This window comes from Hippocampus bargibanti, linkage group LG08 (assembly GCF_051943395.1).
Source record: "Hippocampus bargibanti isolate YZ-2025 linkage group LG08, ASM5194339v1, whole genome shotgun sequence".
In the NCBI taxonomy this organism is placed as follows: Eukaryota; Metazoa; Chordata; class Actinopteri; order Syngnathiformes; family Syngnathidae; genus Hippocampus; species Hippocampus bargibanti.
The window spans coordinates 24,435,621-24,453,397 of record NC_142741.1 but is presented as its reverse complement, the minus strand read 5'-3'; the positions used below and the strand labels follow the sequence as shown (position 1 = coordinate 24,453,397).

Below are 17,777 nucleotides of genomic sequence, written 5' to 3'. Positions count from 1 at the left end.
GAGTTGCTTGTTCTGTAGCCACAAAGGGACATAAGTCTTCTTGTGCCGGTCCCAAGCCCGGATAAATACAGAGGGGTGTGTCAGGAAGTGCATCCAACATAAAAGCTCGGCCAAAACAAACACGTGAATCAAAGCTCTGAAGATGGAGGTCACTGATTCGCTGTGGCGCCCCCTTGAAGGGAAAAGTCGAAAGGAAAAGATTTGGAAAAAATAATATTGAAACGATATAAATACATTTATACATATATTAAATATTGTTTGATTGTGGATGATGGCCGATTTAATTTGATTCCGTTTTTTGAATTTCAAATACCGTACATTTTTTACATTTTATATAGCATCATTATTTCTATAATAAACATGTTTAAAATAAGCAGAATTTAATGACAGGGTTTCCAGACATATCTTCAAATAAAAGGAATTCTTCCTTCTGATGTTTTAAAGTACTTCTCAGATAACGTATGGACGGATATTAACGAAGTAACACGAGTTATACCGCTCCATTATGGCTGCCCTCGACACACATCAGACGTAAAAGGTTAGGGCTACAAAAATAACTTCACGTTGTATTTTACTTCAGCATATATACGAAAATATTTTCCAAACAATTTTTGCTGTACACAGGAATTACACGAGACAAAATGTGAGGGGATTTTAAAAAATATGTTAAAAAGGTTTTGGTGACGTCATATAATAGCGACGGAAGTTCTCTATATAGCTGTCACGATGACGCATTGTAGTCGACCCTTGTAATATCTCTCGCTCATAATACAGTATCTCGTCCATTATGTGTCAAATAAATGTTTGTCGTTCAAGGCTCGCGGTTGATTTTTGTGTCGGCATGATTTAAAAGTCTTCTCCCACCCTCCTACAGAGGCACATCGACTATTTGGTGGATTGGCGGCCGTATTATACACCTTTAACGCGATGTCGTTTTTGGTGGATTCCGTAATCATGTTCACGTCTCAGGTACAGTCAAGTAAAAATATGTTATGTTGATTGGCAGAGTACAAATTCAATCGATTTAAACGTTCAAGTCTCGCCCAATAAAATGTGTATTTCAGTATTTAAATATTTCCATGTGTTCTCTAATAACATTTAAATAATAACGTAATTGCCGTCCGTTTCTAGGTGCTGTTCTTCGGGTTTGGTTGGCTATTCTTCATGCGACAGCTTTTCAAAGATTACGAGGTGCATTAAAAAGTCTCATTTACATTCTGTACATGGCTGTTTTGTTGTATGTTACGAGTACATTTTCTTTGCGTGTGTTGGCAGGTGCGTCGGTATGTGGTGCAGGTGGTCTTCTCTGTCACCTTTGCTTTTTCATGTACCATGTTTGAGCTCATCATTTTTGAGATTTTGGGTGCCTTAAGTAGTAGGTAAGGACATTATGTTTTTCTTTTATATCCGTCATTCTCATGCACTTGCCTTTATTTCAAGTGATATTGAGTCTGCTCTTCAAGTTCCAGATACTTTCACTGGAAGCTGAATCTCTACGTGATTCTTCTGGTCCTCATCTTTGTGGTGCCTTTCTACATTGGCTACTTTGTGGTTAGCAACATCCGCTTATGTAAGTTAACATGCCGAAGCGGTGAGTTTGATGTGGTGCGCACACTACGTGACAGAAAACGTTGCTTGTTTTATAGTGCACAGACAGAGATTGCTGTTTGCGTGCATGGTGTGGTTCACCTTCATGTATTTCTTCTGGAAGTTGGGTGACCCTTTTCCCATCCTCAGTCCAAAACATGGTGAGTCAGCATGCCATCACACCACCTGACAAACACAGTACAGTGATACCTTGGCTTACGAACTTAATCGGTTCCCAGATACAGCGTGTAAGGCAAAAATTGTGTATCCCAAAAATTTATTTCCCATAGGAAACAATTAAAATGAAAATAATCCGTTCCCAGGTCCCCATAAAACATAATTTTCTACTAAATAAGCCTTAAAACTACACAAAATATACCTTATTTTATGTATAGTAAATGTGCTATGGTATTATAATTAAAGAAATAAAAATGTACAGTATAATAAAGTCGTTTTATTTACCTTTGTGATGGTCGTTGATGGCTTAATGGAATGGAGTGGCCGGTTTCATCAACATTAAACACTTGATGAGGAATGTAGCCTTCTACATTCACGATCTTGAAGAATCATCCCTTGTCGGTGCTTTCTCTGTGATAATTTTATCTAGTTCATCATCAACTGTGTTCTGTTTAGCTGGGTTGACAGCTTTTTGCATCAAGTGTACAGATGGCTTGTACGGGTTGTTTGTGGAGCCTGATTGATGGGATATTTTAACCTTGCAGTCTACACTCTGCCTTTGAACTATCAAAGTTGAAACTCTCACTCCTCACTGCTGCGTTCTTGACCAATCACGTGGCTTTAACCGAAGACTGGGGGCGGGTAATAGACGACAAAAAACAGTCGGCTGCTATTTTGTTGTTAGAAGAACGGTCTCGTTCGCGAACGACACATCACTCATTGAGGCAGCGCCGTGTATGAAAAAAAGTTCGTATGCCAAGGGAAAATTTGCATAAATGTAACGTTCGTAAACCGAAAAGTTCATAAACCAAGGGGTTCGTAAACCGAGGTGTCGCTGTATGTCCATATGTAATGTTAGGGCCGAATTCGCCCTACCATGTAATGATGTTATATATCCTTCAGGCATTCTATCCATTGAGCAGCTGATCAGTCGTGTTGGTGTGATCGGCGTCACTCTCATGGCTCTCTTGTCCGGCTTTGGTGCAGTCAACTGTCCCTACACGTGTATGTCCTATTTTCTCAGGTAGGTCCAAACGGTAAAGGCATTCCATCTGGTCTCGCAGTAGATAAGTGGCATTATTTCAATGTAATTGTGTGTGAGGGTTCTATTTTTACTATTACTAGTACTATTTATGCTATGACATACTTCTGTATACACGTTTAATTAAAGGACAACCGACGCCTCCCGACAAGTTGTGTCCATAATTTATAAAATCACTTCAAATGACTTCTACTGAGCGTATTTTACAAAGATTCCACCGCATATAGCGATATTTTACCTTTTAAGACTCGCGCTGGATATTCCGGAAGTCTTGTTTTTGACTTGGTGACAAGTCCTCACCCTACGTTACTGAAGGAACGCCCCTGATCGAAAAAAGGACACATTGTAGCAGTCCTTCCATCACGTTAATGCATTTGGCTGTATTTGGCTGGTCTGAAAAGACTCGCGCTGAATATTCATGAAGTCTTGTTTTCGAGTTGATGACGACACCTGCATGTTTTGGGTATTTTAGACGCTATGAAACGTCTTTCTGATGTCAGTTAAGAAACAAAAAAGTGATGTCGGTTGTCCTTTAAATGTAGTAGAGCTAATACTTTGCAATCGGGAATGTTCTCAACCCTTTTCTTATTTGAAAGTGTATTATTTATTTCAATTTGTATTGTTTAAGGCAGGGGTGTCAAAGTCATTTTTGTAGTTATGGTTTCCTCTCGAGGGCCGTTATGAATTTGGGGAAGCCATTAGAATGTTTAAATCCCTTCAAATATTACATATAGAGCACACAGCAAATTAATGAATAACTCGTTTTCAAATCTGAAGTCAAGAATAATGACTTTCATTGTGGTTGACATCCAAAAATATGACATTTTAGCTCAGATTTTAGCAATCATCATAGAATTTAACAAGTTTGATTTGCTTTCGCGGGCCGAAAAAAATGATGTGGCGGGCCGGATTTGGCCCGCGGGCCTTGACTTTGACACCTGTGGTTTAAGGGGTAAAAAAAAAACATTGTTATGAGCATTATTTGCTCCAATTAACAGGAACGTGACAGACAGTGACATCCTCGCTTTGGAGAGGCGTCTACTTCAAACTATGGACATGATTGTCAGTAAGAAAAAACGGTAAGGCCTTCCTGAGAACTATCTCGTACGTCCACACCAAAATATCTTCACACAAAATAAATGGAATGAACATGATGCGCAGCATCGCCATGACGCGAAGGCAGATGTATCAGCGCGGAGAAGACCAGAACAAGCAGACGGGCTTGTGGGGCATGATCAAGAGCGTCACCTCACCGCAAACGGGAAGCGAAAGTAGCCTCTCTTTTTAAATACAGTCGTACCTTGGTTTACGAACTTTTCTGTTTACGAACGTTAGAGTTTATGAAAATTTTACCTTGGCATACGAACTATTTTTCGAGATACACACGGAGCTGCCACAATGAGTGATGTGTCGTTCGCCAACGAGCCCATTCTGACGAGAAAATGGCAGCCGACTTATTTTGGTCCTCTACTCCCCGCCCCCAGTCATCAGTTAACGCCACGTGATTGGTCAAGAACGCAGCAGTGAGGGGAGGTGACAGAGAGAGAGTGATAAAATGGATAGAAAACAGTGAAATTTGGACTCGTTTCAACTTTGATGGTAGAGTGTAGACTGCAAGGTTAAAATTCCCATCAATCAGGCTCCACAAACAACCCGCACAAGCCATCTGTACACTTGATGCAAAAAGCTATCAACCCAGATAAACAGAACACAATTGATGAGGAACTAGATAAAATTATCGCAGAGAAAGCACCGACAAGGGATCCTTTTGATTTCAAGATGGTGACAGAAGAAGGTTACGTTCCTCATCAAGTGTTTAATGTTGATGAAACCGGCCACTCCATTCCATCAAGCCATCAACGACCATCACAAAGGTAAATAAAACGACTTTATTATACTGTACAGTTTATTTATTTAATTATAATACCATTGCACATTTATTATACATAAAATAAGTTATATTTTGTGTAGTTTTAAGATAATTAGAAAGTAGAAAATTATGTTTTATGGAGACCTGGGAACGGATTATTCTCATTTCAATGGTTTCTTATGGGAAATTAATGTTTGGGATACACACTTTTCACCTTACACACTCTGTCTGGGAAGCAATTAAGTTCGTAAGCCAAGGTATCACTGTATTTAACAACTCCACGGCGGCAATGAATTGCCCTCACTTCCATGTCTCCCATGGTTCCGTGCAGACCTATCACTCATCCAGCAAGAGGTGGACGCTCTTGAGGAGCTTAGTAGACAGCTTTTTCTCGAGACTGTTGACCTGCAAGCCACCAAGGTATGACACCCACACACTCAGTATAGTATATTTCATCCACGTGGTAGAATAACAAAACAAAGTGAAGATATTTATTCTGTCTACTTGCGTTTGTAAAAATATATGCTGCGGTATATTCAAGTACAGTGATACCTCAGTTTACGAACGCTTTAGCGCACAAACTTTTCACCTTACGAACATTAACGCAAGAATACAATTTTGGCATATGAACTAGTTTTCGGCGGATGAACCGAACCACGCAGCACCACGGTGGCCGGACTAGTTTTCCACCCCCATGCTGTTTGAGTGCAGACGTGGTTTGTTATCGAGTGGAGTACTTTTGCTATTATGGGACCGAAAAAGACCCCACCACAGGCTCGTGTTAAGCCGAAGAGGACACAAAAGAAAATGACGGTCGAGCAGAAGAAGGAGATTATCGGAACGTTTCTGTGACTTAGCGTCCCAGTACCAGTAATGCTAAGTTGACTATTGCTACGTGTGGCTAAGGGTGTTTCTGTGTTGTCTGAGCAACGGTCTCAGGCAATAGAAGAGGTTGAAAAACTTCTGTTGATTTGGATTCATGAAAAGCAGCTAGCAGGGGACAGTGTGGGTGAGGGTATTATATTATCGCGACAACTTCACTCTGATATTATCAAGAGGCAACTACATTAACGACCATCACAAAGGTCAATAAAATGACTTTATTATACAGTACATTTTATTACTTTAATTACAATACACATTTATTATACATAAAATAAGGTATATTTTGTGTAGTTTTAAGGCTTATTTAGTGGAAAATTACGTTTTATGCGGGCCTGGAAACGGATTATTGTCATTTTTAATGGTTTCCTATGGGAAATTAATGTTTGGAAGACACACTTTTCGCCTTATACACACTTTCTGGGAATTAATTAAGTTCCTAAACTGAGATATCACTACGCAATAGCAAGATTATTTTTGTGTAGAAAATTTATGTGAACTTTTTAGGGAGTTTTTTTTTGTTTTTTAATAATTGAACAATTTTGAGTTTTTCACTGAATTGCATTGCAATTGACAGGAGCGCATTGAGTACTCCAAGACATTCCAGGGCAAATACTTCAACTTCCTCGGCTACTTCTTTTCTATCTATTGCGTGTGGAAAATCTTTATGGTGAGGACGCTGCACGCTGATTTGTAATCTCTTTTAAATTGTTCCAAATGTGGTTTGAAACACTTTGTTTATTCATCGTAGGCCACCATCAACATTGTGTTTGATCGGGTGGGAAAGACCGATCCGGTCACCAGAGGCATTGAAATAACCGTCAATTACTTGGGCATACAGTTTGACGTAAGACCTTCCAAGTTTCACTCTTCACATACAAAATATATATATATATATATTTAAAGGACAACCGACATCATTTTTTTGTTTCCTAAGTGACATCAGAAAATCGTTTTATAGCATCTAAAATACCCAAAATACGCAGGCTGATATTTTTAGTTAAATGCAAAACACCAGTAAAAATGAGTTAAAGTGTCCCAAAACTACTTCAAAATGACCCTGGAAATTGCGAGTTTCAGAAGGTCCCGCCCCCTTGTTCGTGACGTCACTATTGGCAAACACTGCCTTGCTCCAGAATCAAAACAATGGCTTCAGATTCGGAGAAGATGCTTTCTTGTCCCTCATCCAGTTATGAATATGATTCAAATAGTTCCGAAGAGGAAAGCATACATGTTTGCAATTGATTAAAGAATACATTCCGTGCCATTTTGAGGTATCTGGGGGTGGGAAATGTAGCACAAAAAGAGGCACAAAATGGCGACAAAGCTCCTGTAAGGAATTAATCAGCCCGTTTCCACAGGCTGATTAATTCCTCACATGGAGCTTTGTCGCCCTCTTCTGCCTCTTTTTTGGTGCTACATGAAGTTTTCAGACCCGCCAAGTACAGCCAAATGCATTGACGTGATGAAAGGACTGCGACAATGTGTCCTTTTTTTAAGTCAGGGGCGTTCCTTCAGTGACGTCACCAACTCCAAAACAAGACTTCCGCAATATTCAGCGCCAGTCTTAAAACGTAAAACATAGCTATATGCGGTGGAATCTTTGTAAAATACGCTCAGTAGAAGTCATTTGAAGCCATTTGACAAATTATAGACACAACTTGTCCGGAGGTGTCGGTTGTCCTTTCAGACCTTGGAGTTAGCACATTTGTATCAGTACCAAAAATACTCAAATTGCCAGAACTGCGTACTGAAGTGCACGAGAAAAAAAATCCTTTGTAGTTATTAATACGTAAATATGATGATGTTAAACTCTCAGGTGAAGTTTTGGTCGCAACACATCTCCTTCATCCTGGTTGGCATCATCATCGTCACATCCATACGAGGTTTACTCATCACCCTCACAAAGGTACAAAGTCTCGCAGGGAGTGCATCGGAAAAAGGAGTGCGCACGAGTCCCCGGAGGACTTTTGTTAAAACCAGTAAAATGGCCACCGTCTGTGTAGGCTCTCGGTCGTACAGCAGTGGTCCATCGATGAAAAGGTTTCTTCAGCCGTCATCCGTACTTCTTTGAAGGTGTCCAACGTTTCGCTTCTTATCCAAGAGGCTTCGTCAGCAAACTAAAAATGTTGCTGGTAGTTTGGCCCCATATCTACCTACCTACCCATCCATCCATCCCTACTGTCCAGACGTGCTCTGCTATGATAGGTCCCTGCTCTCAGGTTTGGGGGGAGCAGAGGACTATTCCCTGAGGCTACACTGATTACTTCTATTGTCCTGCCCGATTGCCCCATTTGCCCTGGTATTACCTCATCAGCTTAACTAAGCCTATGTTGCCTAAGAAGTCTGCTGTACGAACGATCCAAATTAAACCTCACCCCACCATGGCTATTTACTGAAGGGTTTTGCTGTTTTATGAAAATAGTTTCTTTTACTCCCTTTTCACGCCACGTCTGGGCCAAACTACCAGCAAAAACATTTAGTTCGCTGACGAATCCTCTCGGATAAGAAGTGAAACGTTCAACACCTTCAAAGAAGTACAGATGATGTCTGAAGAAACCTTCTCATGGATAAAATGGCCACCGTTTCCGCTTTCTTGTAGTTCTTCTATGCTATATCAAGTAGCAAATCTTCCAACGTCATCGTGCTGGTCCTTGCTCAGATCATGGTGAGTTTTTTGGATTTGCTTCATTTTTTCGAACGAAACAGTGATCTTGTAATGCGTACGTGTGCGTTTGTGTGTGTTAGGGCATGTACTTTGTGTCATCCGTGTTGCTGATGCGTATGAGTATGCCACTGGAGTACCGCTCCATCGTCTCAGAGGTTCTGGGCGAGCTGCAGTTCAACTTCTACCACCGCTGGTTCGACGTTATCTTCCTCGTCAGCGCATTGTCCAGCATCCTCTTCCTCTACTTGGCCCACAAGCAAGCGCCCGAAAAGCACATGGCACTGTGACCCCACCCCTACCAACGTGTTCTTTTGGATCATTGGAATGGTTCCAACCTTGTGTTCCTGAATCAGGAATTAGAAAAGCAGACTCTTAAATACAAAGTGCGGAATCCAGTGATACCTCGGTTTACGAAGTTTTCGGTTGACGAATGTCAGATTTATGAGTAAGGTATATTTTGTGTAGTTTTAAGAAAATTAGTAAGTAGAACATATTTTATGGGGCCATGGGAACGGATTATTCTCATTTTAATGGTTTCCTATGGGAAATTATTTTTTGGGATACACACTTTTCGCCTTACACACACAGTCTGGGAACCAATTAAATTCGTAAGCCAAGGTATCACTGTAAAAGGATTCGGATTTCTTCTTTGCTAAAATGGATTTGTTTAGTATAATACTGTTTATTGATTGTTTTTTTTTTTCAGTCCAAACACTGGAAGCTGCTGCTGCCTTTTTTTTTATGTCACTCGTTCGTGACTTTTATTTCATCATGTAATTATAAAGCATTAAATAAAAGCAGCATCTTTTGGGAAGAGGGCAATTTTTTAAACTCCCCCCACCTCGCCCAAAAATATTAGAGGGAAAAAAAAGTAGAGCTGACACAGCTGCGGTATAAGCACGTAAGAAACCTTAGACTCTCTTCGTCTGTGTAAGCTCTCAGTCGTACAGGAGTGGTCCATCGATGAAAAGGTTTCTTCAGTCGTCATCTGTACATTGCTTCTTATCCAAGATGCTTCGTCAGCGAATTAAAGTCTTGCTGGTAGTTTAGGCCCTATATATATATCCCTACTGTCCAGACATGGCTTGAAAGGGGAGTAAAAGAAGCTATTTTCATAAAACAGCAAAACCCTTCACTAAATCGCCATGGTGGGGTGAGGTTTAATTTGGATCGTTCGTACAACAGACTTCTTAGGCTACATAGGCTTAGTTATGCTTATGAGGTGATACCAGGGCAAATGGGGCAATCAGGCAGGACAATAGAAGTAATCAGTGTAGCCTCAGGGAATAGTCCTCTGCTCCCCTTCAACCTGAGAGCAGAGACTACTCCCTGCGGCTACACTGATTACTTCTATTTTCCTGACTGATTACTTCTATTGTACTGCCTGAGTATGAGGACTGTGACTTGCCTGATTGCCCCATTTGCCCTGGTATCATCTCATCAGCATAACTAAGCCTATGTTGCCGAAGAAGTCTGTTGTACGAACGAACATTAAATTCAAGAAAAAAAGTTAAAAAGCAAAGTTGAACGTAAACCTGTTTGACATATTGTACTGATAAGGATCCAATTTCTATTTTTTGGGTGATTGATGAGGATTGTTTGGAAATCAGAACATTTAGCATGTGGTTGCTTCTTAAAGTCTGTCATCCAAACTCTGAGAAGATGAAGATGAAGACACCGATGAGCTCTGCAAAAAAAAAAAAATCACAACAAAACTGCATCAATGGGAATTGATTTGGATTTGTCGCTAAGCTAATATTGATCGGAAGCATGAGTGATAATAATAATAATAGCTAATAGATAACTAATAGCTAGCTACCTAGCTAGCTAGTTAGACGGCTAATATATAGCAAATAGTTAGCTAGGTAGCCAGCAACGGTGACCCGTTCAACCGGGAATAACTCAAATAAATCAAGTTAGCAAGATAGCTAATAGAAGACTAATATCTAGCTAGCTCTTTAGCTAGACAGCTAATAGATAGAAACTAGATAGCTACGTAGGTAGCCAGCAACGGTGACCCTGTTTAACTGGGAATAACTCAAATAGATCAAGTTAGCTAGCTAGCTAATAGATAACTAATAGCTAACTAGCTAGTTAGAGAGAGAATAGATAGCAAATAGCTAACTAGCTAGGTCGCCAGAAACGGTGACCCCGTTCAACCGGGAATAACTCAAATAGATCAAGTTAGCGAGATAACTAATAGATGAATAAGAGATAGCTAGCTAGTTAGCTAGACAGCAAATAGCTAGCTAGGTAGCCAGCAACGGTGACCCCATTCAACCAGGAATAACTCAAACAGATCAAGTTAGCAAGCTAGCTAATAGATGGCTAGATAGTTAGCTAGAGAGCTAATAGCTAGCGAGCCAGGTAGCCAGTAATGGTCACCCCGTTCAACCGGGAATAACTCAAATGGATCAAGTTAGCTAGCTAGCTAATAGATGACTAATAGCTATTTAGCTAGCTATTTGCTATGTATTAGCTGTCAACCTAGCTAGCTAATAGATGACTAATTAGGTTGACAGCTAATAGATAGCAAATAGCTCGCTGGATAGGTAGCCAGCAACGGTGACCCCGTTCAACCGGGAATGATTAAAATAGATCAAGTTAGCGAGATAGCTAATAGATGAATAAGAGATAGCTAGCTAGTTAGCTAGACAACGAATAGATAGCAACTAGATAGCTACGTAGGTGACACGGCCGGCTGTCAACCTAATTAGTCATCTATTAGCTAGCTAGGTTGACAGTGACCCCGTTCAACTGGGAATAACTCAAATGGATCAAGTTAGCTAGCTAATATATGACTAATAGCTAGCTAGCTAGTCAGCTAATAGATAGCATGATGTTCCATCAAGGCACCTTGGCCTTCATCTACACGGTGTTCAAAAAAACGCAACTCACCCTCTCTTTCACCGATGCAATCTCCCTATCTTCACTGTGGACTTGCACTTGTGACGTCTCGCCAAGCAGCTGACGGCTGACGGGCGTCCCTCGAGTCTTGAGCTGGTCGTAGACGCTCTTGGTGGCAACCAGCATCTCCAACCTGCTGCCCGTCCCGCGGATCATGTCCACCACCTCCTCATGCGTGCACTCCTCCACGTTCTTGCCGTTCACCTCAACCACAATGTCATCATCCACCAGGCCGGCCGTGTCGGCGGCCCCGCCCTTCACCACCTGAATCGAATGTCCGCCGATGATGTCATCCAAAGAAAAACGTGTGTAAGGCGAAAAGTGTGTATCCCAAAAAATAATTTCCCATAGGAAACCATTAAAATGAGAATAATCCGTTCCCAGGTCCCCATAAAAAACTATTTTCTACTCTCTAAAAACTACTACAACTACGCAAAATATACCTTATTTTATGTATAATATATGTGCTATGGTATTATAATTAAATAAATGTACGGTACTGTATAATAAAGTGGTTTTATTGACCTTTGTGATGGTCGTTGATGACTTGATGGAATGGAGTGGCCGCTTTCATCAGCATTAAACACTTGATGACGAACGTACCCTTCTTCTTTCACCATCTTGATCCCTTGTAGGTGCTTTCTCTCTTCTCTAATTTTATCTAGTTCCTCATCAATTGTGTTCTGTTTAGCTGGGTTGATAGCTTTTTGCATCAAGTGTACAGATGGCTTGATGGCTTTCGTAAACCGAAAAGTTCGTAAACCAAGGGCTTCGTAAACCGATGTATCACTCTAATTCTCTTACCTCTTTAATGTGCTGTCCAAACACACCTTGGATGCCGTTGAGATGAAAACCATATCCAGCCGGAGTTTTCTCCATCTTACACAATTTAGGTTTAAGATCTATTTCTTCGTCTTTCTTCCTCTCCTCGGTTGGTGCGGGTGGTTTCAACGATGCGGGGAAGGTGACCGCTTCAGAGTAACTCGGCGGAGATAGAGAGTTCTTCTCCTCCCAGAACAACATGGGTGACACTTTACCCTGGGTGGACGGACGGACACACACACACACACACACACACACACACACACACACACACACACACACACACACACACACACACAATCGAAATGTTATGTACTGTATATAAATGTATTCCATATACGGTAGTATATGGCAAACAGCATGGCAAGGTGCTACAGTGGAGGCTGGGGTTACACACTACTTTTTTTACAGGGGGAAATGGTTCAATGGTACTTCACGTATAAGACATATAATTTTGAGTGCGCACATTTATTCTACATAAAATAAGGTATATTTTGTGTAGTTTTAAGGCTTACAAAATTAGAAAATTATGTTTTACGGGGACTTGGGAACGGATTATTCTCATTTTAATGGTTTCCTATGGGAAATTAATTTTTGGGATACACACTTTTCGCCTTACATACTGTCTGGGAACCAATTAAGTGTCCCGTTCGCGTGTGCAGAGGACGCTCTCACCTGAGCATACATGAGGTCGGTGTCCTTGTCCACCACGAGCAAGCAGCACTTGTTGCCACGCTGCCTGATGGCGTCCACCACTTGCTCGTGTTTGCTGGTGTCCATTAGCTGGCCGTCCACAGCCACCAGCCTGTCCAAGTCCTTCAGACCTCCCGTCTCCGCTGGACTTCCTCTGTCTATATCCGTGATCACGTGTCCTGCCCGCACAAAATAATAATAATAATAATAATAATAATAATAATAATAATAATAATCCATTTCGTTTCTAAGCGCCTTTCAAAACTCTCAAGGTCACTTTACAGTCACAGGATCAGTTTTTTCTGCGGGTGAGCAGCGGCAGCCACACGCGCCAGCGTTACTCAACCTGAAAGTAACTCAAATAGATAGAAAGCTAGCTAGCTAGTCAATCGGTAGCCAACAGATTCTTAGCTAGATAGCCAGCCAGCTAGCTGGCTAGCTAATAGATAGCTACCTAGATAGCTAGCTAGCTATCATCATCATCGTAATAGTAATCGTAATCATAATACATTTCATTGATAAGCGCCTTTCAAAACTCTCAAGGTCACTATACAGTCACAGGGTAAGTTTTTCCGCGGGTGAGCAGTGGCAGCCACACACGCCAGTGTTTACTCAACCTGGAAGTAACTCAGATAAAAAGCTAACTCGGTGGCTAATAGATAGCCAATGGCTTGCTAGTTAAATAGCTAGCCAGCTAGATAGCTATCTAGCTAATAGCTATGAAACTAATAGCTAGATAGCTATATAGCTAATAGATAGCAAGCTAGCTAGCCAGGTAATATATGGCAAATAGATAGCTGCCGCGTTAGCTAACCAAGGCGGCTAAATTGGGGCCTTGGGCGCCCATGAATTTCTTCTTCTTGCCCACCGCCGCCACCCAGTCGTAGAGAGAGCTAGCGGTCAATGCTCACTCGTTTCCGTGGCGATGGCCGAATGCAATGCACCTACCTCCCGTCTTGGATTCCTCTTTGAGCAGGAAGCCGTATCCCCCGGGCGCTTTGGTCAAGTTGACGATGCGCGGCTCGTGAGGGAGGCACTTGGTGGTGGCGAAGTGAGCGGTGACCTTCATGTTCATGTTGCGGTAGTAGCGGTCGGTTTCCTCGTCCACCAATAAGAACATGAGGCTTCCGCCCGCCATCTTGATCTTGTCCACCACTTGTTCATGGGTGCAGTTCTCGATGTTCTCGCCATTCACTTCCAGCAGGCGGTCGTTGATGTTGACGCCGGCTCGGTCCGCCACGCCTGCCGCAGCCACTTCTGATACGAACGAGCCCTGCTCACCTGAATATGGTTTAAAGGACAACCGACACCATTTTTTTTTTGTTTTCTAACATTTCTAGCATCTAGCATCTAAAATACCCAAAATGCACAGGCTGATATTTTTAGTCAAATGCAAAACACCAATACAAATGACTTAAAGTGTCCCAAAACTACATCAAAATGACCTCGGAGATGCCGAGTTTCAGTAGGTCCCGCCCCCTTTTTTCGTGATGTCGCTATTGGTCACACAATGCCTTGTTCCAGATCAAAAAAGTACCCAAAATGCATTGTGTGTCGTTTTCTCGCTCAGGGGCGTTCCTGACGTGACGTCACGTCAGGCATCGTCGTCAACTCAAAAACAAGACTTTCTGGAGTGCTGTCGTGACGTCACGAACAAGGGGGCGGGACCTTCTGAAACTGCAACTTTCTGAGGTCATTTTTAAGTAGTTTTGGTCCACTTTAAGTCATTTTTATTGGTGTTTTTCATTTGACTAAAAATATCAGACTGCGTGTCTTGGGTATTTTAGATGCTATAAAACGTTTCCACATGCTGATTAATTCCTTACACGAAGCTTTGTCGCCCTCTTCTGCCTCTTTTTGGTGCTACACGAAGTTTTCAGAACAAACAAAGTACAGCAAAATGCATTGACGCGATGGAAGGACTGCTACAATGTGTCCTTTTTCCGGTCAGGGGCGTTCCTTCAGTGACGTCACGTGAGGACTCGTCACCCATTCAAAAACAAGACTTCCGGAATATTCAGCGCGAGTCTTAAAACGTAAAATATAGCTATATGCCGTGGAATCTTTGTAAAATACGCTCAGTAGAAGTCATTTGAAGACATTTTACAAATTATGGATGCGACTTGTTCGGAGACGTCGGTTGTCCTTTAAGTGGAATGCACGTCGCGGGTGGCGATTTTTATGACGTCACCTTTAACTGAACGCAGAGAGAAGCCATAGCCCGAGCCGGACTTGACCAGGTAGCAGAGTCTCGGTTTCAGGGCTAGCTTGGCGCCACCGTCGACTGCCGACGAGTGGTGAGGCTCAGCCAGGTTGACTCCTTGCTCCTTGGCCTGCTTGTACGAAGCTTCGTCCAGTGTGTGAAAGTTGACCGTCGCCCCGCTGCTTCTCACCAACTCCACCACCTGTTCGCGTAGTTCAAAGACGAACGAGCAAGTGAACACGACTTTCTGAAATTGTGTACGGCAGCACAAGGGTCATTTACCTGAGAATGGGAAAGCCCGTCGACATATTTGCCATTCACTCGGAGGACTCGGTCTCCGTCTTTCATACCGGATAGCTCGGCCGGACCTCCCATCTCGAGGCAGCGGATCAGGTGGCCCTCCTCATCGTGCTCTATCCTCAAATAGAAGCCAAACGTTTGACCTGGGCTCTTAGTTAGAGATATCACCTTTGGCTTGTACCCGGTCATGTCCTGTTACACACATAAAAATGACATTCCAGGTTGAAAGGACTACCGACACCTCCGGACAAGTTGTGTCCATAGATTCATTTTGGGTACTGGTAGACATTAGACAGAATATGCTTAGTCAACATGTGTGACTCAAATACACAATTGAAGCACAGACAACCTGGGGTCAATCTGAGGTCAACAGACACAGCTTGTTAAACTGTCATCTTCATCTAGGAGATCTGGCCTGGCACAGAATTTAGGACTTGGGAAACACCTTTATCACAGAAGCAATTTACGACTTGAAACTCCTTCACAGGAAGAGCTCATTAGTCAGGCTACAAATTTAGCAGTTGATGGAAGAGACAATGTTTTATTGTTTACAGCTGTTTGTGCTTAGAACTCAAGAGGTGTAGTATTCTAATCAAGAAAACTATGTTTTACTAATGTATCACTTAAATTTGCATAGACTCTCAATAAATAGCTTGGCAGAGGGCTGCAGAATTCAGGCGTCTGTCATGAATGGCTACGTCTCCTGCCGGCAGTAAAGACAATCTTTCTGGGTTCAAGTCTTTGTCCACAGTGTCCGATCAAACATCTGTGACAGGTACTTTGGTCTGAAAACATCGTGTTGATCAGTGTTGATGGTGAAATTAGAAGGAAAACGACATAACTAACGTGATGGTAATACGATGTGTGTTGCACCAAGACTACTATTTGATACTAGTTGACACAAATTCCCAGCGGACAAATCAGCCCATTTCTAACAGAGCTCGTGCGCCATCTTGTGCATTTTCTGGGCGCTACATTGGAGTCCAGACGGCTCGAATTGATCAAAATATCAGCCTGCGTGTTTTGGGTATTTTAGATGCTATAAAACGTTTTTCTGATGTCAGTTAGGAAACAAAAAAATGGTGTCAGTTGACCCTGTACCTGAGCCCAAATAAGTCTTAGAAGATAAAAAAAAGGATAATCTTGCGTGTGAGCTTCAAGGTGGCAGTTAATGGTTAATCACTTTCCTCGGCGATGACTCAGGTAAAAAAAAAAAAGACAAGCTGCACTTTGAACTCTTTTGCCACCATCATCCACTTTACAAATCACATGTTATTCGTCGCGTCGGTTGTCCTTTAACAAACGTAATAAACACGAAAACCTTAAAGGACAACCGACACCTTTTTTTTGTTTCTTAACTGACATCAGAAAAACGTTTTATAGCATCTAAAATACCCAAAACACGCAGTATCATATTTTTAGTCAAATGAAAAACACCAATAAAAATGAGTTAGTGTCCCAAAACTACTTCAAAATGACCTAGGAAATGGCGAGTTTCAGAAGGTACCGCCCACTTGTTCGTGACGTCACGCCAGGACGTCTTGCCTTGCTCAAGAATCAAAACAATGGCTTCAGATTCAGAGAAAATGCTTTTTTGTTACTCATCCAGTTATGAATATGATTCAAATAGTTCCGAAGAGGAAAGCATAAATATTTGCAATCGATTAAAGAAGTCCTCCCAAATTAATTCGAGCCGTCAGGACTTCAATGTAGCGTTCCAGAAAATGCACAAGATGGCGCCCCAAGCTTTGTTGGAAATGGGGTTATTTGTCTGCTGGGAATTTGTGTCAACTAGTATCAAATAGTAGTCTTGGTGCAACACACAACGATTAACCATGGCGTTATTTATGTGTTTTCCTTCTAATTTCGCTATGAACACGAAGTTTTCGGACCAAACAAAGTACCCAAAATGCATTGTATGTCGCTTTCTCGGTCAGGGGCGTTCCCTCCGTGACGTCACCGAATCATCACCAACTCAAAAACAAGACTTTCTGAATATTCAGCGCAAGTCTTAAAACGTAAAATATAGCTATATGCTGTTGAATCTTTGTAAAATACGCCCAGTAGAAGTCAGTAGGTTGTCCTTTAAGGTGACCCTGAGAGTTTTGAAAGGCGCTTATAAATGAAATTTATTATTATTATGGGACCGAAAAAGACCCCACCACAGGCTAGTTCTAAGCCAAAGAGAACACAAACGAAAATTACAGTCGAGGAGAAGAAGATCATCGAAAAACAGGAACGAGGTGGTGTCTGTTTGTATGTGCTTTTTATCAGACACAGAATGACACACGAAGGTAATTCATCCGGTTGCACATTTTTGTTAAAAAAACAAATGATCGACTTTCCAAATTTTGTGCCAGTATGCTTATTTCAAATGTGTGCATTTTTTGGTTATTATTCACTAGAAATTGACAGAAAAAAAAATAAACTCACCAGTTTTCTCACGTCTTTCTTCAGTCACCGTCCTCAAAGCAAGCGCTCACCTGTCAGGGCTTCAGAGTGATTCTTCACGCACGCACGCACGCACGTTTCCTTCCTTCTTCCTTCTCCTCCTACACATGCTCTCCAAGGGAAGATAGATGGGCCGAAGGTGAACCTAAAGGTTGAGTGATTTAACAGAGCAAGG

At 41.8% G+C, this 17,777-nt stretch overlaps 2 protein-coding genes across 2 annotated transcripts; one reads left to right on the top strand and one right to left on the bottom strand.

The window, feature by feature from the left end:
• The first annotated feature begins 726 nt into the window (after window positions 1–726).
• Window positions 727–9,040, top strand: gphra (golgi pH regulator A). The gene is made up of 14 exons (XM_089002790.1): window positions 727–969; window positions 1,132–1,191; window positions 1,276–1,379; window positions 1,464–1,570; window positions 1,647–1,748; window positions 2,668–2,788; window positions 3,805–3,885; window positions 3,968–4,077; window positions 5,008–5,096; window positions 6,136–6,228; window positions 6,310–6,405; window positions 7,378–7,467; window positions 8,161–8,226; window positions 8,307–9,040. The coding sequence occupies exons 1-14, from the start codon at window positions 928–930 to the stop codon at window positions 8,511–8,513; spliced, it is 1,368 nt and encodes a 455-aa protein (XP_088858916.1). The 5' UTR covers window positions 727–927; the 3' UTR covers window positions 8,514–9,040.
• Window positions 8,959–17,729, bottom strand: pdzk1 (PDZ domain containing 1). The gene is made up of 8 exons (XM_089002788.1): window positions 17,585–17,729; window positions 15,134–15,343; window positions 14,840–15,053; window positions 13,597–13,929; window positions 12,631–12,827; window positions 11,938–12,171; window positions 11,125–11,397; window positions 8,959–9,913 (listed from the first exon to the last, which is right to left on the bottom strand). The coding sequence occupies exons 2-8, from the start codon at window positions 15,338–15,340 to the stop codon at window positions 9,860–9,862; spliced, it is 1,512 nt and encodes a 503-aa protein (XP_088858914.1). The 5' UTR covers window positions 15,341–15,343; window positions 17,585–17,729; the 3' UTR covers window positions 8,959–9,859.
• Between the last annotated feature and the right edge of the window lie 48 nt (window positions 17,730–17,777).